Genomic DNA, 20,905 nt, shown 5'->3' with positions numbered 1-20,905 from the left:
AAACATCAGTTTGGAAGTGTTTTCTCCTCTTCAATATTCTGGAAAAGTTTGTATAAAATTGGTAGTATCGCTTCCTTAAATGTTTGGTAAAATTCACCAGTGAGGCCAACTGGACCCGGAATTTGTGAGGTTTCTAAATACATATTTGTGTTAGTTTTTTTGTTTTGTTTTGTTTTGTTTTTTTTGCGGAGGGAGGCTTTTATAACAAAGTATCGAAGAATGGCTCTCATGATTCTGTGGGCTAGCAGTCCAACATCAAGGTGTCAGCAAAGTTGATTTCTTCTGAGGCCTCTCTCCTCGGCTTGCAGGTGGCCCTCTTTCCTCTGTGTCTTCACATGGTCTTCCTGCTGTGTATATCCGTGTCTTATCTCTGTGATAAGGATACCAGTTACATTACATTAAGGGCTATTCTAATAACTTCATTTTAACTGAATCATCTCTTTATAGACCCTATCTCCAAAGACGGTCACATTTAGTTACTGGGAGTTAGGACTTAGTATATATGTATTTTTGGGGGGATTACACAATTCAGCCCACAACAGTATTCAATTTATTTAATTGATATAGGACTATTTAGGTTGTCTTTCTCTTTTTTTTAAATGAGCTTTCGCAGTTTGTATTTTTCAGTGAATTTGTCCCATTCATGTAAATTTTCTAACTTATGGCACTAGAGTTGTTTGTAATATTTCCTTATTAACTTTTTAATGTCTTATCTTCATTGATCACCTCTCTTTTTTTTCAATTACATAAAATGTGTCTTTGTTCTGTGTTTCTTGATCAGTTTGGCTAGATACTGCATCAATTCTATTGATATTTTCCAAGAACTAGCCTTTAGTTTCATTTACTTTCTCATTGTTTTCAATTTCATCGATTTCTGCTTTTTATTATTTCCTTTTTCCTTCTTGCTTTGGATTTTATTTTATCTTTTCTTAATTTATTAAGGTGGAAACTTAGATTACTGATATATTTCTTTTTCATAAATACAACTGGCCCTCCATATCTGTAGATTCTGCATCTGCAAATTCAACCAACTGTGGATCAAAGATATTTTAAGAACAAAGATAACAATACAACAACAAAAAATTACAAATTTTAAAAATATTGTATAGCAACTATTTACATGGCATTTATGTTGTATTAGGTATAAGTAATCTAGACATGATTTAAAGTATCTGAGAGAGAGGATGTGTTTAGATTATATGCAAATACTATGCTATTTTATGTAAAGGACTTGAGCATCCGAGGATTTTGGTATTCGTGGGAGGTCCTGGAACCAATCCCTTGCAAATACAAAGGGACAACAGTAGTACAAGCATTTAATACAACAAATCTTCCTGTAAGTACTGCTTTAGTTGCATCCCACACATTTTGAAGTGTTTTTATTTTCATTCAATTTATAATGTTTTCTCATTCTAAGTAGCAAAAGATGGAACAATCTGAACAACAATCTAATGTAGCAGTGGATTATAGTATGAAGTATAAAATAATCTTCCATGAGTTCATACTGATATAAATAAATGATTAAATATGTTAATAAATGGGAAAGAAGAGACGAATCTCCCATGCAGAAGAATTTGTGATAAATTACATTGATATTCAATTTTAAAGGAAGTGGATCATAATTTCCCAACTCTTAAGTGTGGGTTGCACATATTGACTTTCTTTCAAAAAGTACAGTATGGCCAGAGGAGTACAAAGAATAATTGCATAGTAGAGAAACCTAATAAACACTACTGCAGCCAGGTGATCAAGGTCACCATCAACTGTCGTACATCATGTTGATAGAATATACCCTTGATACTATGGATAAATATGGCACTCTACTTCTGTGATCTTATTACTGAAAACCCATAACCCCAGTCTTAATCATGACAAAAAAAATAGACAAATTTCAATAGTAAGGCATTGAAGAATACACCTGGACAATACTCTTCAAACCTATCAAGGTCATCAAAAACAAGGAAATCTGAGAAGCCGTTGTAGCCAAAAGTTGCCCGAGGAGACCTGACAACTAAATACAATGTTTTATCCTAGATGGGCTCCTGAAACAGTAAAAAGACATTAAGGAAATCTAAGAAAACCAAAATACAGTATGCACTTTAGTTAACAAAAATGTATCAATATTGGTTCAATACTAATGAATGTACCACCCAAATGTAAAACATTAATAGTAAGTGAAACTTTGGCAGGGAATATATGGGAATTCTATGTGCTCATTTTTTTAATATAAAACTTTTCTAAAAAATAAAATCTATACATTTTTAACAAAATGTCTTCCTATTTCTCTTGTGACTTCCTCTTTGATCTACGGGTTACTTAGTTGTATTTTCTCCAAATTATTTTTATTGTAGTAAACTTTACATAACGTAACATTTACTATCTTAACCATTTGAAGTATATATGTCAGTATTATTAATTATATTTTTAAAAATTTGTTTGTACCTTTGGAATCATTGCCAGATCCAACGTCATGAAGTTATTGCCATGTTTTCTTGTGAGAGTTTTATAATTTTAGCTTTTACATGTAGGTAATGGATCCATTTTGAGTTAATTTTTGTATACGGCATTTGGTAAAGATCCAATTATATTATTTTGCATGTGGATATCCAGCTTCCCAGCACCATTTGTGTAAAGACTGTTTTTTTCCCATTAAATGGCCTTGACAACTTTTGAAAATAATTGGGTTTTATTTCTGGACTCTTTCTTCTATTCCCTTGGCCTATATGTCTGTCTATGCCCGTACCAGACTGTTTTGATTACTGTAGTATTGTAGTAAGTTTTGAAATCAAGAAGTGTGAGTCTTTTTTTTTCCCCATATTTTTCAGGATTGTTTTAGCTGTTTGGGGTCCTTTGAAATTCCATATGAATTTTAGGATGAGTTTGTCTGTTTATGCAGAAGGGGTCATTGGGATTTTGATAAGGATTGCATTGAATCTGTAGATCGTTTTGGTTAGTACTGATATCTTAATGATATTAAATCTTCCAAACCATGAACATGAGATATATTTGTTTAATTTTTTTTCAGCAATGTTTTGTAGGTCTCTTTGTACAAATCTTTCCCTTTCCCTTCTTGGCTAATTTCAAAGTATTTTATTTCTTTTTATATGTTATCATAAATGAAATTGTCTTCTTAATTTCATTTTCAGGTGGTTCATGTGAGTATATATAAATGCAACTGATTTTTGTGTGTGACTTTTTATCCTGCCACTTTACAGAATTCATTTTTTTTAACTCTGTGTGTGAGTATGTGTGTGTGTGTGTGTGTAAAATGCAGTCATCTTTAGGATTTTCTATGTATATCATATCATTTGCAGACAGAGATGTTTGCTTTTTGTTTTCCCCAATTTGGATGCCTTTTATTTCTTTTTGTCCCCTAATTTCTCTGACTAGGACTTCCAATACTATGTTAAGTAGAAGTGGCAAAAGTGGCATCCATGCCTTGTTTCTGATCTTAGGGGAAAAGCTTTTACTCTTTCAACATTGATTATGTTTGCTGTGGGTTTTCCATATATAACTTTTATTATGTTTATGTATCTTCCTTATGTTCCTAGTTTGTTGAATTTTTTTCTACAAACAAATAGGCCGGACATGGTGGCTCATGCCTGTAATCCCAGCACTTTGGGAGGCCAAGGCAGGCAGATCACCTGAGGTCGGGGAGTTCATGACCATTCTGGCCAACATGTCTCTACTAAAGAAAAAGTACAAAAATTAGCTGGACGTGGTAGCAGGTGCCTGTAATCCCAGCTGCTTTGGAGTCTGAGGCAGGAGAGTCACTTGAACCCAGGAGGCAGAGGTTGCAGTGAGCCAGGATCTCTCCAGTGTACTTCAGCCTGTGCAACAGTGAAACTCTGTCAAAAAAAAAAAGAATATAACCTTGAAAGGATGTTGAATTTTGTCAAATACTTTCTCTGCATCAGTTGAGATAATCATGTCTTTTTTCCCATTTCATTCTGTTAATGTGTTGTATTACCTTGATTTTAAGGACGTTAAGTCATCCTTGCATTCCGATAATAAATCCCACATAGTCTTTTGATCTTTTTAATATGCTGCTGAATATTTGCTTTGCTACTATTTTGTTGAGGATTTTTACATCAATGTTTAAGATGGATATAGGCCTTTAATATTCTTTTCTTGTAGGGTAATATCCCAATTTGATATTGGGATAATGCTGGCCTCGTAGAATAAGTTAGGAAGTGTTCCCTACTCTTTAATGTTTTTGAACAGTTGAGAAGTATTGGTGTTAGTTCTTTAAATGTTTGGTAGAATTTACCAGTGAAGCCATTGGATCCAGGGCTTACTTTTTTGGGATAATTTTGATAACTTATTCAATAACCTTACTAGTTATAGGTCTATTTCTTTGTGGTTTGGTTTTGGTAGGTTTTGTGTTTCTATAAATTTGTCTATTTCATTGAGGTTATCCAGCTTTTTTTTTTTTTTATTTGCATACAATTGATCATAGTACTCCCTTATCTTTTTTGTGTCTTTAGAATTGGTAGTAATGTCCTCATTTTTATTTCTGATTTCGGTAATTTGATTCTTTTCTCTTTTTATCTTAGTTTATCTAATTAAAGGTTCATCACATCATTTTGTTGATATTTTTGAAGAACTTGCTTTTGGTTTCATTGATTTTTCTCTTTTTTATGTTTTATATTTTGACCTCTGCTCTAATCTTTACTATTTCCTTCCTTTTGTTAGCTTTAGGTTTAGTTTGTTCTTCTTTTTGTAATTCCTTACGTTGTAAAGCTAGTTTAAGGTCTTGTTTTATTCGTGTAAGCATTTATAGCTATAAATTCCCCCCTTAACCCTGCTTTTGCTGTGTCCCATAGTTTTGATATGTTGTGTTATGTTTTCATTCATTTCTAAATGTTTCTAATTTCCCTTGTAATTTCTTCTTTGATCCATTGGAATTTTAAAAATATGTTAATTTTCACAAATTTGTAAGTTTATCAGTTTTTCTTATATTTGATTTCTAATTTTATCTCTTGTATTTGGAGAAGATACTCTTTGTGATATAATCTTTTAAAATTGATTGATACTTAGTTTAAAGCCTAACACATGCAAAATATTACATGTGTTCTTGAATATGTGGTCTGTTGTTGCACAGAGGATTCTGTATGTATCTGTTAGATATACTTCGTTTATTATATTGTTCAATTCCTCCCTCTTCTTCTGTTTGATTGTTCTATCCACTAATGAAAATGGGATATTGAAGTCTTCAATTATTGTTATAAAACTGTTTATCTCTTCATTCCTGTCAATTTTTGCTTTGTGTATTTTGATTACCTGTTATTAAGTGCATAAATGTTTATAATTGTTATATGTTCTTGCTGTATTGAACCTTTTATGTAGAACCTGATATATAATGTCCTTCTTTGTCATTTTTAACTTTTTAAAGTTAGAATCGATTTTATCTGATATTAATATAGCTATTCATGCTCTGTTTTGGTTCCTGTTTGCATGGAATATTTCTTTTACTTTTAACCTATTTGTGTCTTTGGATCAAAGTGAGTCCCTTGTAGACAGTGTATAGTTGGGTCATGTTTTTATTTTTTTTTTAATCCATTCTGCCAATCTCTCTTTCAATTGGAGAGTTTAATACATTTACATCTAAAGTAATTACTGATAAGGAGGGACTTCTCTCATTTTGCTGTTTTAAAAAAATATTTCTTGTAGCTTTTCTGTTCCTCATTTTTTTTTTTTTTTGCCTTACTGTTTCCTTTTGTATTTAGTTGCCTTTTGTAAAAAAAATTTAAATTTTTTAAAACTTTCCTTTATATATATATTTTAGCTATTTTCTTTGTGGTTACCATGGGCATTATATTTAACATCCTAAACTTATCACTCTAATTTGGATTTATGCCAGCTTAATTCAGTAAAATACAAAAAAAAAAAAACCACACACACACACAAAACTGTGCTCCTTTAACTGTTCTGCCCCCCACCTTTTTCATTTGTTATCACAAAATTACATTCTTATATATTATGTGTCCCAAAACATAAAATAATGTTTTTAATGCTTTAGTTTTCTATGTAGAAAACAAAATGTGGATTTACAATCTAAAGTTATGACAGTTTTTTATTTTTAGACTAATAAATTTAGAAAAATGTCATCTCAAATCATGTAGAAAAGAAAAAGTGAAGTTACACATTATTGTTACAAGAATACTAGCTTTTATAATTAGTCATGTATTTGCTGAAATCTTAATTTCTTTGTGTGGATTTTTTCTTTGATTACATTAAAGTTGTCACTCAGTTGTCTTCTGGCTTATATTGTTTTTGATGAGCTTTTGGATCTGAGGCTTGGTGTCTCATTCATTTTGGAAGAAATTCTCAGTTATTATCTTTTCTAATATTTTTTCTGCCCAATTCTCCTCTTCTATTTTGGGATTCCATTTACAGGTATAATATATTAGTCTGTTTGATATTGGCTTGTGGTTCTTGGATGGTCTCTTCTTCTCTGCCTCCGCCACTCATCTACCTTTTTTTCTCTGTGTTCTAATTTGGATAATCCCTCTTGATTTATTTTGTAATTCATGAACTCTTCTTGCCTCTGTAAAATCTACTGATGAGCTTATCAATAATGTGCTTAATTTCTTACAATATTTTTTTACTTTAAGCATTTCCACTTGATTCTTTTTTATGGTTTCCATTTCTCCATTGAAATTCTCCATTTGTTCATGTATGTTGTTTACTTTTCCCACTGACTTTTCACACCTCGATTATTACTATTTTAAATTCATCACTTGACAGTTTTAACATATGTTATATCTCTGTTTTAAAAAAATATATTTCTTGTAGCTTTTATACAAAAAATTCTACAAAAAATATTTCTTGTAGCTATTTTCTACAAAATAACCTTGTAGCTCCAAGTTCTGTTGATTGTTTTGTCTCTTGACAACTTTTTTCTCTTTTTCTTCTGTGTGTACTCTATAATTTTTTGGTTGAAAACTGGATATTGTATAGTCTAGAGATGGAAGTAAAAATGCCTTATCCGTGGTTTCACTCTTCATAGTTTCAGTTACCTGCAGTCGACCACAGACTACAAATGTTAAGTGGATAATTCCAGATATAAACAGTAAGTTTTAAATTGTACGCTGTTCTGAGCAGTGTGATGAAACCTCACACTGTCTAGCTCTTTCCTGCCTGGAAGTGAATCGTCCCTTTGTCTAGCATATTCATGCTGTATATGCTACCTGCCTGTTAGCCAACTAGTAGTCATCTTGGTTATCAGATCTACTGTTTTGGCCTCACAGTGCTTGTGTTCAAGTAGCTCTTATTTTACTTAGTAATGACCCCAAAGAGCAGTAATGCTGGCAGTTTGTATATGCCAAAGGAAGCTGTAAAGTGCTTTCTTTACATGAAAAGATGAAAGTTTTTGACTTAATAAGGAAAGAAAAAAAATCATATGCTAAAGTTGCTTAGACCTATGGTAAGAATGAATCTTCTATCCAAGTTTTGCTGTTGCACATCAGAGTGCCAAAGTTATGGCCACAGTGCATGATACATGCTTACTTAAGATGGAAAAGACATTAAATTTATGGGTGGAAGACATGAACAAAAATATGTTTCAGTTGATGATAGTCAGGTTCAGTACTATCCAGAGTTTCAGGCATTCACTGGGGGTCTTGGAACATATCCCCTGCAGATAAAGAGGAGCTATTGTAGTATTTCTTACCTAAGTTCTAGACGCTGTGGTACATAGGGATGGACATGCCTCTTTTTTTGGTAGCCCTTCAGTGTGAGGAGTTGCATCAATTTATTCAGTAATGCAGCAGGGCTTGGATTTGATGTTGCTATGGTTACCCTCAATACACCACCAGCTTCAAATTCCTCCAGTGTTACCTTGCATGTAGAGGATTTGCCTCAGTGTTTACTCCACCTTCTGCTTTAGCTCTTCCCATTGTACATGCACCTCAGAGAAGGTCCTCTCCATGATCTTGTCTAATTCCCAGCAGTACAGAGCTCTTACTTATGATTACCTTGCTTGCCAGCCTGGTTGGAGGTGACATTCTTTGATGTCCTTGTTCAGCCTCAGTCTTAGGAAGGCCTCAGGTGGTACCTTCTTTGTTGTTCTGTCCATTCTCCAGGGGTAGGGAATGTCTTATGGCCTGAGTCCGGGATGCTCTTCTCCCTTCCCTACCCCCAATGTTAATGAGTCTTCACTTGTGCCTTGAGGATGACAGAGTTTCATGCCTTTCCCCAGCTTCTTATGCTTTTGGTCCATTAGGGAAATAGGGAAAAGCATTCTGGACATGCTTTGTGCCATTCCTGTGAATGCTGTTTTTCCCCTTCCCAAGCTTGCCCCATGAAGGAGGATTTCTCAAGTTCCTCACCCTGTCTCCAGCTTTTCTCCTGAGCCTCTGATGAGGTCCTCACATGCATTATCTTTTCATTGTTTGTTTTTAAACCTTTCTTGTCTTCATTAATAAATGTACACATGCCTTTGTCCTATGTCAATAAGTCGATTTTGAACTGTCTGCTTTGTTTCTTGCAGAATTTGATATAATTATAAATTGCTATAATTATGTACTTTTGAGTTTTACTTTTATTTTCTTAGGTTTATAAACTAATTTTTACCTCATTCTATTGTTTTCTTATCTCCTTGTGAACTCTTACTTAAAATAATTTATTTTTTTTTCTTTTGACAGATGTTGCGTACACAGTGAATTTTCCTTTTTAAGCTTATCTTCCATTTTAGAATAGATTTTAAAAATTATTCTGCATGCTATATTATATTATATTATTATTTTTTCTGTTTCATGTTTTATTGCATTTTGTTACGAACATGTATAGTTTTTTCTATCTCTTCGATTTTGTTGATTGAGCAGGAATGAATTCTTCTTGATTTCCATTTTTATTTGGATCTCATTATCTTCCCCTGTAAACTATATTTTGGAGGGCTGCATTTTTTATTTTGCCTGAGGACAATGATAAGTGTGCTGAAGGGGTAGGGACTGAGGAGCAGGATACTCAAAGGGCATGGTATGGCTGAAATGTTAAGCAGATATCATAGATGCCCTTACTCAATATCAATCAGACCCTTCTCCTAGTGTACCTTCCTATATGGCACAGGCAGAAAAATGAAAAATTATGTTTTCAAGACTTCCTGGTAGCTTATTTGGGCTTCACTAATCATATGCAGTTAGCCAAGATGTAAATATTTAGAGAGACATCCATTTTGTTGCTATGCATCACAGCAGGCTTGGCGTTCCTGGTCCTCATTATAGGTAAGGTGATGTGTTATTAGAGCCAACAGTTGTGGTAGTGACTTTCTCATTTCTCCATTGTTGCTCAAGTGGTGTCATCCAGGAGCCAGTGGCTAGAAAAAATGATCTCCAACTTCCTCAGTTTCCTAATTGTAGTAGAGACAGAACTTTTCTTGGCAGACCATTATGCAGTGTTCTTGGATCATAATGAGAGAGGCATCTGCTCTTCAAGCCCACCCAATGGTGATACAAGCACCAAATAGCTAGATCAAATCCCTTTCTGTAAACTGGCTGAAATGATTCCCGTGATCTACAGCTGAAACCTCACCTTTCTTGGACCAGGCTACAAGAAAAGAGACCAAGTTCAGAATGATGTTAATGATAAAGATATGTATTTTCTACCATAATGGAAGTCCAGAGATAGGAAGGATTCCAGGTTCAGTATGATCAGTTGCTAATGTCACCAAGAACATAGGTTCTTTATGTTTTTCACATTTGCTATACTCCTTCCTTTTGTGGCCATAAGAGGGCAGACTATGATAATTAGGTCCTTAATGCTTCTTTGTTTATGTCTGTACAGAGGGATGAAGGTAGAAGAGAGGTTTGCTTCTCTTTTTTACAAGACCAGCCTGTTTCTGTGGGTGGCGCAAATCACCTACCCATTTCTGAATTATTCACTGGAAGGATCTTACTGTGGAATGATCACAAATGGCTTTAACTAACCAGAGGGGTAGAATCAGTGTTGGGGAGTCAACACCAGTGTTTGTTCCAGTCATTCTACATTTTCATTTTTTTTCTCTCTTCATTCTCTCAGCTTTTGTACTAGCAAAGATGGAACACAATGTGAAGGTCTAAAGGTTTTCCTGCTGGGGATCAAAGATGATCAAAATGGCTTCTACTCTGGTGGAAATTTTATCTCCCCTTCTAGCCTGCTTAGACCTCCTTTCATACTAAGGTTAGGGAAATTTGTGAGAAATTTTAGGATTTCTGTGCCTGTCTATCCCAACCAAGAACCCTCACTTCCAATTCTACAAACAGCCTCTGTATATAGTGGAGTTCCAAGACAAGATGTGCTTCCCAGGAATGTGCAGATTCTTAGAAATGTCCACCTCTTTCTTTTTCTGTATTGTTTTGTATGTATCTTTTTGCTGGTATTAACTTGATTATTGTTCACATTATTTGGCTTTGCAAAGAGATGATGAGAACTTGTTTTACTTGAACATCTTACCTCAAAATTTTGAAGCTTTTAAAATATTCTTTTACTGTTGACTTCTAGATTCATTGCATTTTGGCCAGTGGACCTGATGTATAAAATTTCAGATATTTGGAACCTTGACTGTCAACATGACCTAAAAGATCATAATTTTAAAAATAAAAAGATTGCATATGTTATTAAATATTAATAGAACGTTCTCCCTAATTACTGGTTACAAGTGTCCATATGTATCCATTATTCAGTCTTATTAATTATATTGCATAGATTCTCTCCATCCTTGGTGTGTGTGCACGTGTGTGTATTCATGTTCAATCTGTTTCAGAGTAATGAAACAGGTTGTGAACTCTCCACATCCCCACATCTCAGACTCTAGGAACTTCCAAACACTTGGTCCCAGGGAAGGCAAAAGTTCTCTTTTTCCTAATCTAAGCCTTGTACGTTCTTGCTTTGGCATAACTGTCAATCCATATACCCAATTCACATTATAAAGCAGAACACTTCTCAATACACAGCATCTGTTATGTTTGTAGCACTGAACAGTTTTCTCCAAGGACAGTGGATTTTGTATAATTTCAAGGTGTAAATAGCCATGATTTTTTCCAAAGGAAGCCTCTTTCAAAGTAATGTACTCTTTATCTGTGGAAAAATAAACTTCTTTTTACCCTTAAATGGTTGTGCCTTTAAGAGAAACAGAAACAAAAATAAAATCTCCCTTCACATATATACCAGTGACTTTATATGTGAATTTTTCTTTTCCTTAGATACACACAAAATTGTTTCTGAAGGGGAACTACATCAGTTGGCTCAGATTCGGCCATTAATATTCAATTTTCATGAGCAGACAGCCATCAAGGATTGTTTGAAAATGCTTGAAAAAAAAACAGGAGCATATGATATCATGCAGGAATTTATGGTAAATATTTTCTTAACAAAAGTCTATATGTGATTTCTTTTTTTATATCATTGCCAGAGGGTTTCTTTTCTTTTCTTTATTTGGTTTTAGTACATTATTTTTACTTTTAAATATTATATATATTTTAAAGTAATAGATGTACATGGTTAGAAAAAAAAAAGCCAAATAACATAAAAAGATATAAAATAGAAAGTCTCTCTCTTTCTCTCAAGACTTTCTAGGATGCCTTTACACTATTCATTTTGTCATTTTGTCATGCACACTTTTTAAAAAATTTGTTGGAATGCACTTTACATCCTTAAATATGTTTTCCACCTAGATACAATTTCCAAATATATTATCAGCATGTATAGCAGTATCTCATTTTTTTAAGTGTTGCATAGTAATTATATGGTAATTAATTTTCAAAATTGAGATACTTATAATATTTAATTTCTGAAATTAAGGTTCTTATCCATATAATTAACTACCATGCAACACTTGGACATTTAGGTTGTTCTAGTCTTTGCTATTATGAACGGCAGTCATCTCTCTTCATATACTGTATGCATATATTTAAATATTTTTAGAACAAATTCCTAGAAAGACAATATTAATATCTTGGGCTATCAATTTTTTGGATCTTTTCTCATCTCTTAAATGACAAATTGTTTCTTATTGATTATTTAATTGGTATTTCTTTATTTGAGAACAAAAGAATATCTTTCCATATGTTTTTAAGCCTTTTATATTTTCAGAGAACTGCTAGTTTCAATTCTTTGCCCCATTTTCTATTTTTTTTTTTTCTTATTGGTTACTAACTCTTTTTTTTTTTTTTTGAGATGAAGTCTCGCTCTTGTCCCCCAGGCTGGAGTGCAATGGTGTGATCTCAGCTCACTGCAACCTCTGCCTCCCAGGTTCAAGCAATTCTCCTGCCTCAGTCTCCTGAGTAGATAAGATTACAGGTGCCTGCCACCACACCTGGCTAATTTTTGTATTTTTAATAGAGACGGGGTTTCACCATGTTGGCCGGCTGGCGTCAAACTCCTGACCTAAGGTGATCCGCCCTTTGGGATTACAGGTGTGAGTCACCGCGCCTGGCCGATTACTAACTCTTTAAGGAAAAAATTGTGCCTTTTTGTGTCTTACATGTAGTATTTTTTCTGCTGTTGTTTGTGTTACATACAGGTTCACATGCACTTGCACACACATGCCTGTTTACCATGAAGAAATAGCTGATTTTTAGTGGTCAAATATGGCAATCTTTTCTTTTGGGGCTTCTGGGTTTGGGGCTTTTGGTGCTCTTTAGGAATGCTTCTTTTACTCTAGGATTGTAATAATTACTTCATGTTTTTTTCTAGTACTTTTATGATTTTTTAAGCATTTAACTCTTTGATGCAGCTAGAATTTAATTTGGTATAAGATGTTTGATAGGGACTCAGCATTATATAGCTATCCAGTTGTCCCAAGACTCTCCTGGAACTTCCCTTGAGTGATGCAAAATGCCACTTTTATCATATACTAAAGCTTTACATATATTTTAATTTATTCTTGGACTTTTTCTACTGATTTTCTTATTCCTTTATTGGTATCACTCTGTTAATTAGCAGAGTTTCATATTATCTTTTAACATCTAATGAGACTCATCTGCCATCATTATTCATTTATGAAATTTTTTCTCATTCTTCCTACAGATTTTTCATTAATTAATTTTATTAATTTAATAATTTTAATTTCATTAATTAATTTTAGAAAGACTTGATCATTTTATCATACTACTTAAAACCTTCACAGGCTCCTTCTTCCCCATGGTTGCTAGGTTGGCTACACAAGAGTTACCCAAGAGCTTTGAAAATGTATAGATTCTCAGGCTTTCTCCACAAATATTCTAATAGATTTTGACTAGCTACCTCCTAATTTCATTTATATACGAAACAAGATCGTTTGTAGTTTTAGTCTGTTGTTGGACTAGATCATGTGCTCTGTGCTCTTATTACCATATTAGTCACAGTTTCCCAAAGGGATGCTTATGCCTCCATTATTTCCACCCCTTCACCTTCTCTCCTCTTTCCTTCTATGTACACACTGTTTTTCATATGCTAACTTCCAATGACTTACTAAGGCCCAGTTCAAGGGCTACTTCATCTTTAGGAGCTTTTCTTCTTGACTTTTAGGTGCAATCTAGTACTGTCATTTATACTAGTGTCTCCGTACATTGGTCACATGGTATTTGATTACATGTCCTCTAACTACTCTGTTCACTCCTTAAGGATGAGGCCATTATCCAATTCATCTCTGTGTTCCAGTGTCTGAAACAGGGCCAGGTACCTACTAAATGCTTAATAAGTGTTTGTTGAATTCACACTTGGTAAAGAAATTTTTTGAAAGGAAGGATTCTTAGGGTCCTAACTATAATTTCTTCAAAGGGGAAGGGTAAATTGTGAGACTGTTTGTATATATTTTTTGTTTACATGTTTCTGTTATTGTTATTTTGTTATTTTTATTTATAAAATGATAGATCTGTGGGTAGGTTGGGAGAAGTGATTAGCCTGTATTTCCTTTTTTATGAAAGAAGAACAAAATGAAGTTCAAATGGGAAGTATCTCCAGAAAGTTTAACATTTTCTTATTAAGCAGCTCATTGATTGGCATCTAAACTTGAGATATTTTATATAGTACTTTTAAAATGGGGATCTAACTTAACACAAAACATTAAATAGCAGGTCATGTCAGATGGGGTTTAAGGATCATGAGCACTAAACAAAGGCAGATTTTTTTCTTGTTTATTGGTTATAGTAAGTACACAATTTATTATTTATTTATTTTTTTAACCTTTTAAAGGCTTTGGAACTGAAGAATCTGCCTGGTGAGTTCAACTCTGGGAATCAACCAAAGAACAGAGAAAAAAATAGATACCGAGATATTCTTCCATGTAAGCTAAAAATGGTTTTGATTATTTTCCTGTTTACATTTAGCAAAAGTGAAAAGGGCACTGTATGGCTTTTTGTATGAGACATTTTGGCCTGTGACCAAGATGAAGAGTTCTGGCACATAGCACTGGGCGACCTGGGCAGATTCTAAGATATGTGCTGCATAGGAGAGAGTCAGTTCCTCTCTTTCTGGTACCTCCTTCAGCCACTGTCACAGGGTCCTTTACAGCAGTCCTTCAGCCTTGTTCTCATAGATTGCTGCTTCTCAGGGCATGAGCCTTCCAAAACAAAATCCAATAGTCTGAGTCATACACCACTTTTGGTACCCAAAGCCTTAACCACCTTCTCTGGCTATTTTGTTTAGACACACAAAAAAGCTATTTGCATCCTTCATCCTGGACAATAAAGCTATGAATCTCCTCTCCAACAGGAGGCTGCCTTTTGGTTGTCTCCACAGGGCCTTAACATTGCTTCCCAGTGTTGATGGGAGGGTAGTGGCACTTCTGTCCTCCCCACTTAGTTACTCTTAGGAGTTATCCATCTCAGGCCATTCAAAGAGCAGAATCAAAACACAACAATGCAATTTTAATCTTAGGCAGGAAATCTCATTCCATAACTCACATTCCTTTCAGAGTCAAGGTTTTTCAAAACTAAATTTACTATTTTACTTCCTCCAACTTAATCCTCTTCTTATATTTTACATCTTACTTAATCACCAAGTTCAAACCAGAAAACAGGGAGTCAGTTGATTGTAATACCTCCAGGGTCCTACCCCATCTCTCAGTTCCCACGGCTGCTGACTTAGTCTGAGCCCATTTTAACTCTCAGCTGGTTACGGTCTTCTTCACTGCCTCACTTTCTGATCATTCACAAAAGCTACTGAGATTTCCTTAAAATGCAAGTCAGAACATGTAGCTTTTCTTTTAAAGCTCTTTCTTGGCTCTTTGTTACAGTCATGGTACAGTTGTTTTACATGGCATATGAATTTCACCTGTTTGCTTCTCTAGCCTTAGCTCTCCCACAGAACTTCTTTTGCTATCTAGAATTAATAATTCTTTTTTTGTTCGTTGGTTGTTATGCCTCTTAAACTGCAGTTCTTGAAAGAACTACTCATCCCTTCTTTGCTGAGGCAGTTCCTGCTGTCTTACTTCAGCAGCTCCAACAGGCTTTTCTTATTTTCCTCAAAGGTAGGTTTGGTGTTTTTCCAGTAGTTTCTTAGCATCTTGTAACCACTCACCCCTTCTACCAAACCATATTTTAATTTATTTTCATTTTTGTTTCTCCTACTAGACTTGAGATAGTTATTATAAAAACCAGAGTGGAATGCAGTGACTGCTGTCATTAGATACATACCTCATGTTTAGTGGGTTTATTAAAATTGAAAATAACTTTATGATTATAAAAAACAATAAATACATTTCCAACATGGTTAAAATAATCTATTCTGTTATCTTCTGTGGGGAGAGTGTGGAGAAGTACATTGATGAATACTTCTGAAATCAGAGTAATGAACCATGATTAAACATTTTAATAAATAATGCTAATAATTTGTTGCTTCTCCAAAATGTCAAAGGTCCAAATTTCATAATTTCTATTCCTGCATGTGCAGTTTGCCCTCAAGGAGACTAAAAGCAAACATGCCTTAATAATTAGCCTCTCAGGATTGTAAGACACTCATTTTACAATAGAGGGTACACATAATATTTTATCTGACTTGAAGTTTTTATTCTGGATATCAAAAGAGTTACAACTAAGAAATTCAAAGATAATAAAAAATAGAGTTAAACCATTAAAGTAAGGAAAGTTATGTGAAACTTTCTGCTTTTCATAAAAGAAAAGAAACTGTAATTCAACCATATTCTACCTAAAGGCCCATTGGTGTATCTACCTCATAACACAGTGTAATCTAATCTGAAACTCAGTCAACTTAAGTGGCCATCATAAAAAACTCTTTGGTTTTTTAAAATCACACATTTCTTGGCTTTATAGAAAAGGTTCCTGAAGATTCACATCAAGAAAGCTAGAGAAGTAATTTGTGTGTCGTCTTCAAATGCTGAGAACACTAAATGGATGAATTCACACACCTTTGAACACTACAAATATAGGCAGCCTTCACTTTGCATGGCCTCAATATGCTCAAATATCGGTTACTGTGTTTAACTAAATAACACCAGTCCCACAACAATACAATTCACATTTTAGTTACCACAATATATTCACTGCAAGTAATTGCCTAAAGCAATAAGCATCTTTGCTAGCACTTTAGTCCACAAGTCCCTATGTAAATAACAGATGTGCATCATGACCAGTGACTAATAAATGTTACTTCTTTCAACATATGTCAGTGATAGGTAACTGTAAGCCTGTTATTCAGTTCACACACAGCAAAGCATCTGATTGTGTTGTCTTCTTGTCTCTCAATGGTAAACCCCTATGACCTTTTATCAAAATGTATAATCGAGAGAGAGTTTTGGCTGAGAGACATGAAACTGCAGTAAAGAAACAAAAAGTGATAATGTTGGGAATGAAATTTGAATGGAGTTATAGAAGAACTAGCTGACCAGGGACATGCTGACGCTGCTACTGCTCAAGAGACTCTAGAGTTGCAGCCTAAGGCACCTGTGGAAGGGGAACTCACCGACATGAATGACCAAAGTGGTTGTGAGGAAAAAGATAAAGGCAACCTAGGGGAGGCAATGATGGCAAAAACTTGACATTAAAGAAAGAAACTTTGGAGCTATTTCACAACAATATAAGTGCCAAGGATAAAAGGTAGAAACTGATCCAGACTTAGAAGTTAGCCTAGACATAGAAAAAATGCTCACTCTGTATTGTAAGTTATACAACAAAAAGAAGAGGCAGACACTGTTCAAACTACTCTTGGTAAGTTTTTTTTTTTTTAAACAAATTAAATGCTTTAATTCCCAATATTTCTAATGTTTTAAATTACAACGTTCTAAATAAATGTTAGTCTTGCTATTTTTTGCTTCTCTATATATGTATAGCCAGCAATAAGTGAGTTTTTAATGATTTCACAAAAAAATTTAAGAGTCATGAAACAAGAATAGTATTTCCTATTGATTATTAAGATTCTTTTGCATGGTTTCAACTTGCATGGTCATATTTATGGCCCCGTACCATCATGCCAAGCAAGAATGGCCTTTATTTTGTAGTATAGGAATTTTTAGGTATAAAGACAATATCTTCCATTTCTTTACCATTTCATAACTTACAAAGCATTTTGAAGACTAATAAAAGAGCAAGTCACACAGGTTCTCCAACTCTTGGCCTAATACTTTTTCTGTTAGTTGTCTGCCTCTCAGGGATCTACTCAGAACTAATAAAGGTAATGACTTAGGTTTCTGTTAGCTTCTCACTTTTCAGAGCATGTTTACGTATTTCTCATTGAGTGCTCTGTATGCTCATGTGAGAAGAACAGGGAAGATGATAATATCTAAATTTAATGCAAGACAATAAGGAAGGGATAATCTTTCAACAAATCGTCTGGATAGTTGCATATTCATATACCAAAAATGAACTTTGATTCTTACCTCAAAACTTATATAAAAATTAACTCAAAGTAGATTATAGACCTATCATTAGAGTTAAAAACATAAAACTTCTGAAAGAAACCCTAGGAGAAGATGTTACTGCCCTTGGGTTTGGCAAATTTTTCCTAAATAGGACACAAAACCCTCAAATTGTAAAAGAAAAAAAATAAATTGGACTTCATCAAATAAGAAAAAAATCCCTGCTCTTCAAAGCATATTATTATAAAACCAAAAAGGAAAGCAACAGGCTGGAAGAAAAATACATGCAAAACATTTATCTCACAAAAACTTATATTCATAATCTATAATTACTACAAATCAAGAAGAAGACAAAGAACCCAACACTAAATGAGCAAAAGATTTGAGCAGACACTTCTCAAGGAAGATATATGGATGGCAAATAAATGCATGAAATGATATTCACCATTATAAATCAGGAAAATGCAAATTAAAACCATAATGTGATACCATTTTATGCTCACTACAATGAAATGGAGTTAGTTTCTAATAAAGTTAAACATATACCTACCATATGATTCAGCAGTTCTATTCATATGTTTTACCTAAGAGAAAGTAAAGCGTATGTCTGCATAAAGACTTATATATTAATGTTATCAGCTTTACTTATAATAGCCAAAAACTGGAAACAGTGCAAATGCCCATCAACAGGAGAGTTGGATAAACAGATTGTGGTATGTCTACATAATAGAATGCAACCAGGCAATAAAAAATGATTAACAATGCATTGAACAACATGAATGAATCTTAAAATAATTTTACTCAGTGAAATAAGCCAGTCAAAAGAGTATATACCGTATGTTATGAACCAAATTAAATTCTCCCAAAATTCATAGGTTGAAGTTCCAACCCTTCGTACCTCAGATGTGACCTAATTTGGAGATAGGACCTTTAAAGTGCTAATTAAGATAAAATGAGGCTCTTAGAGTGTGCCCAATCCAATCCATCAGGTGTCCTTATATAAGAAGCAATTGGGACACACAGAAGACATCAGGGATCTGAAGGCACAGAGAAAAGTCCACGTGAAGACACAGCAAGAAGGCAGCCATTGGCAGGCCAAGGAGAGAGACCTCAGGAAAAACCAAGCCTGCTGCCACCTTGATCTTTGTCTTAGTTTGTTTTGTGTTGCTATAAAGGAATAATTTATAAAGGAAAGGGATTTATTTAGCTCATAGTTCTGCAGACTGGAAGGTTCAAGAGTGGGCATCTGGTGAGGGCTACAGGCTGCTTCCACTCATGGTGGGAAGTGAAGTGAAGCCAGCATATGCAGAGATCACATGGTGAAAGAGGAAGCAGGAGAGAAATGCGGAGGTGCCCGGCTCTTGCAGAACGAATAGAATGAGAGCTCACGCATGCCATTAATCTATTAATGAGGGATCTGCCCTTGTGACCCAAACACATCCCATTAGGCTTCACTTCCAACATTGGGAATCAAGTTTCAGCATGAGGTTTAGAAGGGCCAAACATCTAAATCATAGCATTTTGCCCTGGCCCTTTAAAACTTATGTTCTTACCACGTTGCAAAATACAATTATTCCTTCCCAATAGTCCCTAAAAGTCAACTTGTTTCGGCACCAACTTAAAAGTTCAAAGTCATATCTAAGACTCAGAGTAAGTTCTTTCCAGTTGTAAGCCTGTAAAATCAAAAAAGAGGATATTTACCTCCAAGGTAAAATGGTGGTACAGGCATTGGGTAAACACTTCCATTCCAAAAAGGAAAAATTGGTCAAAAGAAAGGGATAATAGTCCCCATGCAAGTCCAAAACCCAGCAGGGCACACATTAAATCTTAAAGCTCCAAAATAATCTCCTTTGACTCTATGCCCTGCATATTGGTCACAGTGGTGTGTGGGTGGGCTCCCAAGGCCTTGGGTAGCCCTTTCCCCATAGCTTTGTGGGGCACAGACCACTGGCTGCTTCCATGGGTTGTAATAATGCTGCAGCTTTTTCAGGCTGATGTGGAATGCTGTTAATAGCTCTACTGTGGTGGGGTTCCAGCACCTTTGTGGCTCCACTAAGAGTTGCCCTGGTGTGGACTCTAAGGAAACTCTAGCCCAACATTTCCACTAAAGATTGCCTTAGTAGGAGCTCTCTGTGGTGGCTCCACCCCTGCAATAGGCATCTGCCTGCACTCCCAGACTTTTTAATATATTCTCTGAAATTTAGGTTAAAGCTGTCAAGCCTCCATGTCCCTTGCATTCTGGATGCCTGCAGACTTAACACCACATGAATGTCACCAAGGCTTACCACTTAGCCCCTCAGGAGCAGTGGCCCAAATCCTACCTGGGGCCATTTGACCCATTGCTGGAGCCAGAGCAGCCAGGATGTGGGGAGCAGCATCCTGAGGTGGCCACGGACAGTGGTGCTCCAGGTCTGTCCCCAAAAGGCATTCTGTCCTTCTAGACCTTGGGGCCTATTAGGGAAGGGGTGGCCCTAGACATTTCTGAAGTGCTTTTGGGCACTTTTTCCAGACTCTTCCTCATATTTTTGTCTTTTTCTGAGCCTTCCACACACTTCCAACCTCTGCTCACGGCCCAGTTCCAAAACTGCTTCCACATTTTCAGACATCTTTATAGCAACACCCCAATTCTCAGTACCAATTCTCTCTTAGTCCATTTTGTATTGCTATAAAGGAGTACCTGAGGCTGGTTAATTTATAAAGAAAAGAGGTTTATTCAGCTCCCGGTTCTGCGGGCTGGAAGGTTCAAGATTGGGCCTGTAGTGAGGGCCTCAGGCTGCTTCCACTCTTGGTAGAAGGTGAAGTGGAATCAGCATGTGCAGAAATTACATGGTGAAAGAGGATGCAAGAGGGAGAGAGAGAGGTGCCCCGTCCTTTTTAATAATTAGTTTTTGCAGCAGTGAATAGAGTGAGAACTCAGTCAACCCCGAGGAAGGGCATTAACCTATTCACGAGTGATTTGTCTCCATGTCTCAAAACCTCCCATTAGGCCCCACTTCCAATGTTGGTGATCAGTTTTCAATATTAGGTTTGGAGAGGACAAACATCCAAACCCTAACAATTGCTGCACTTCCAGCCTCCAGAATGTGAAAATAAATTTCCACCCTAGAAAACTAATATACTGTATGCTTCCAC

General features: G+C 35.2%; 1 protein-coding gene across 11 annotated transcripts in view; it reads left to right on the top strand.

The window, feature by feature from the left end:
• The window catches only part of PTPN20 (protein tyrosine phosphatase non-receptor type 20), a 115,768-nt gene that overhangs the window by 52,793 nt on the left and 42,070 nt on the right, over nucleotides 1-20,905 (top strand). For all 11 annotated transcript variants that reach the window (XR_001906328.2, XR_002524277.1, XM_031652338.1 and 8 more), the window contains 2 exons: nucleotides 11,184-11,335; nucleotides 14,155-14,245. Coding sequence is in view for 8 of the 11 variants with exons in the window: in XM_031652338.1 (XP_031508198.1) it covers nucleotides 11,184-11,335; nucleotides 14,155-14,245 (243 nt within the window). In the remaining 3 variants the exon portion in view is untranslated. The remainder of the gene's footprint in view (nucleotides 1-11,183; nucleotides 11,336-14,154; nucleotides 14,246-20,905) is intronic.

Source organism: Papio anubis, chromosome 11 (genome assembly GCF_008728515.1).
Source record: "Papio anubis isolate 15944 chromosome 11, Panubis1.0, whole genome shotgun sequence".
NCBI classification, from domain to species: domain Eukaryota; kingdom Metazoa; phylum Chordata; class Mammalia; order Primates; family Cercopithecidae; genus Papio; species Papio anubis.
The sequence above is the reverse complement of the archived record's forward strand: the minus strand, read 5'-3'. Positions and strand labels throughout refer to the sequence as shown.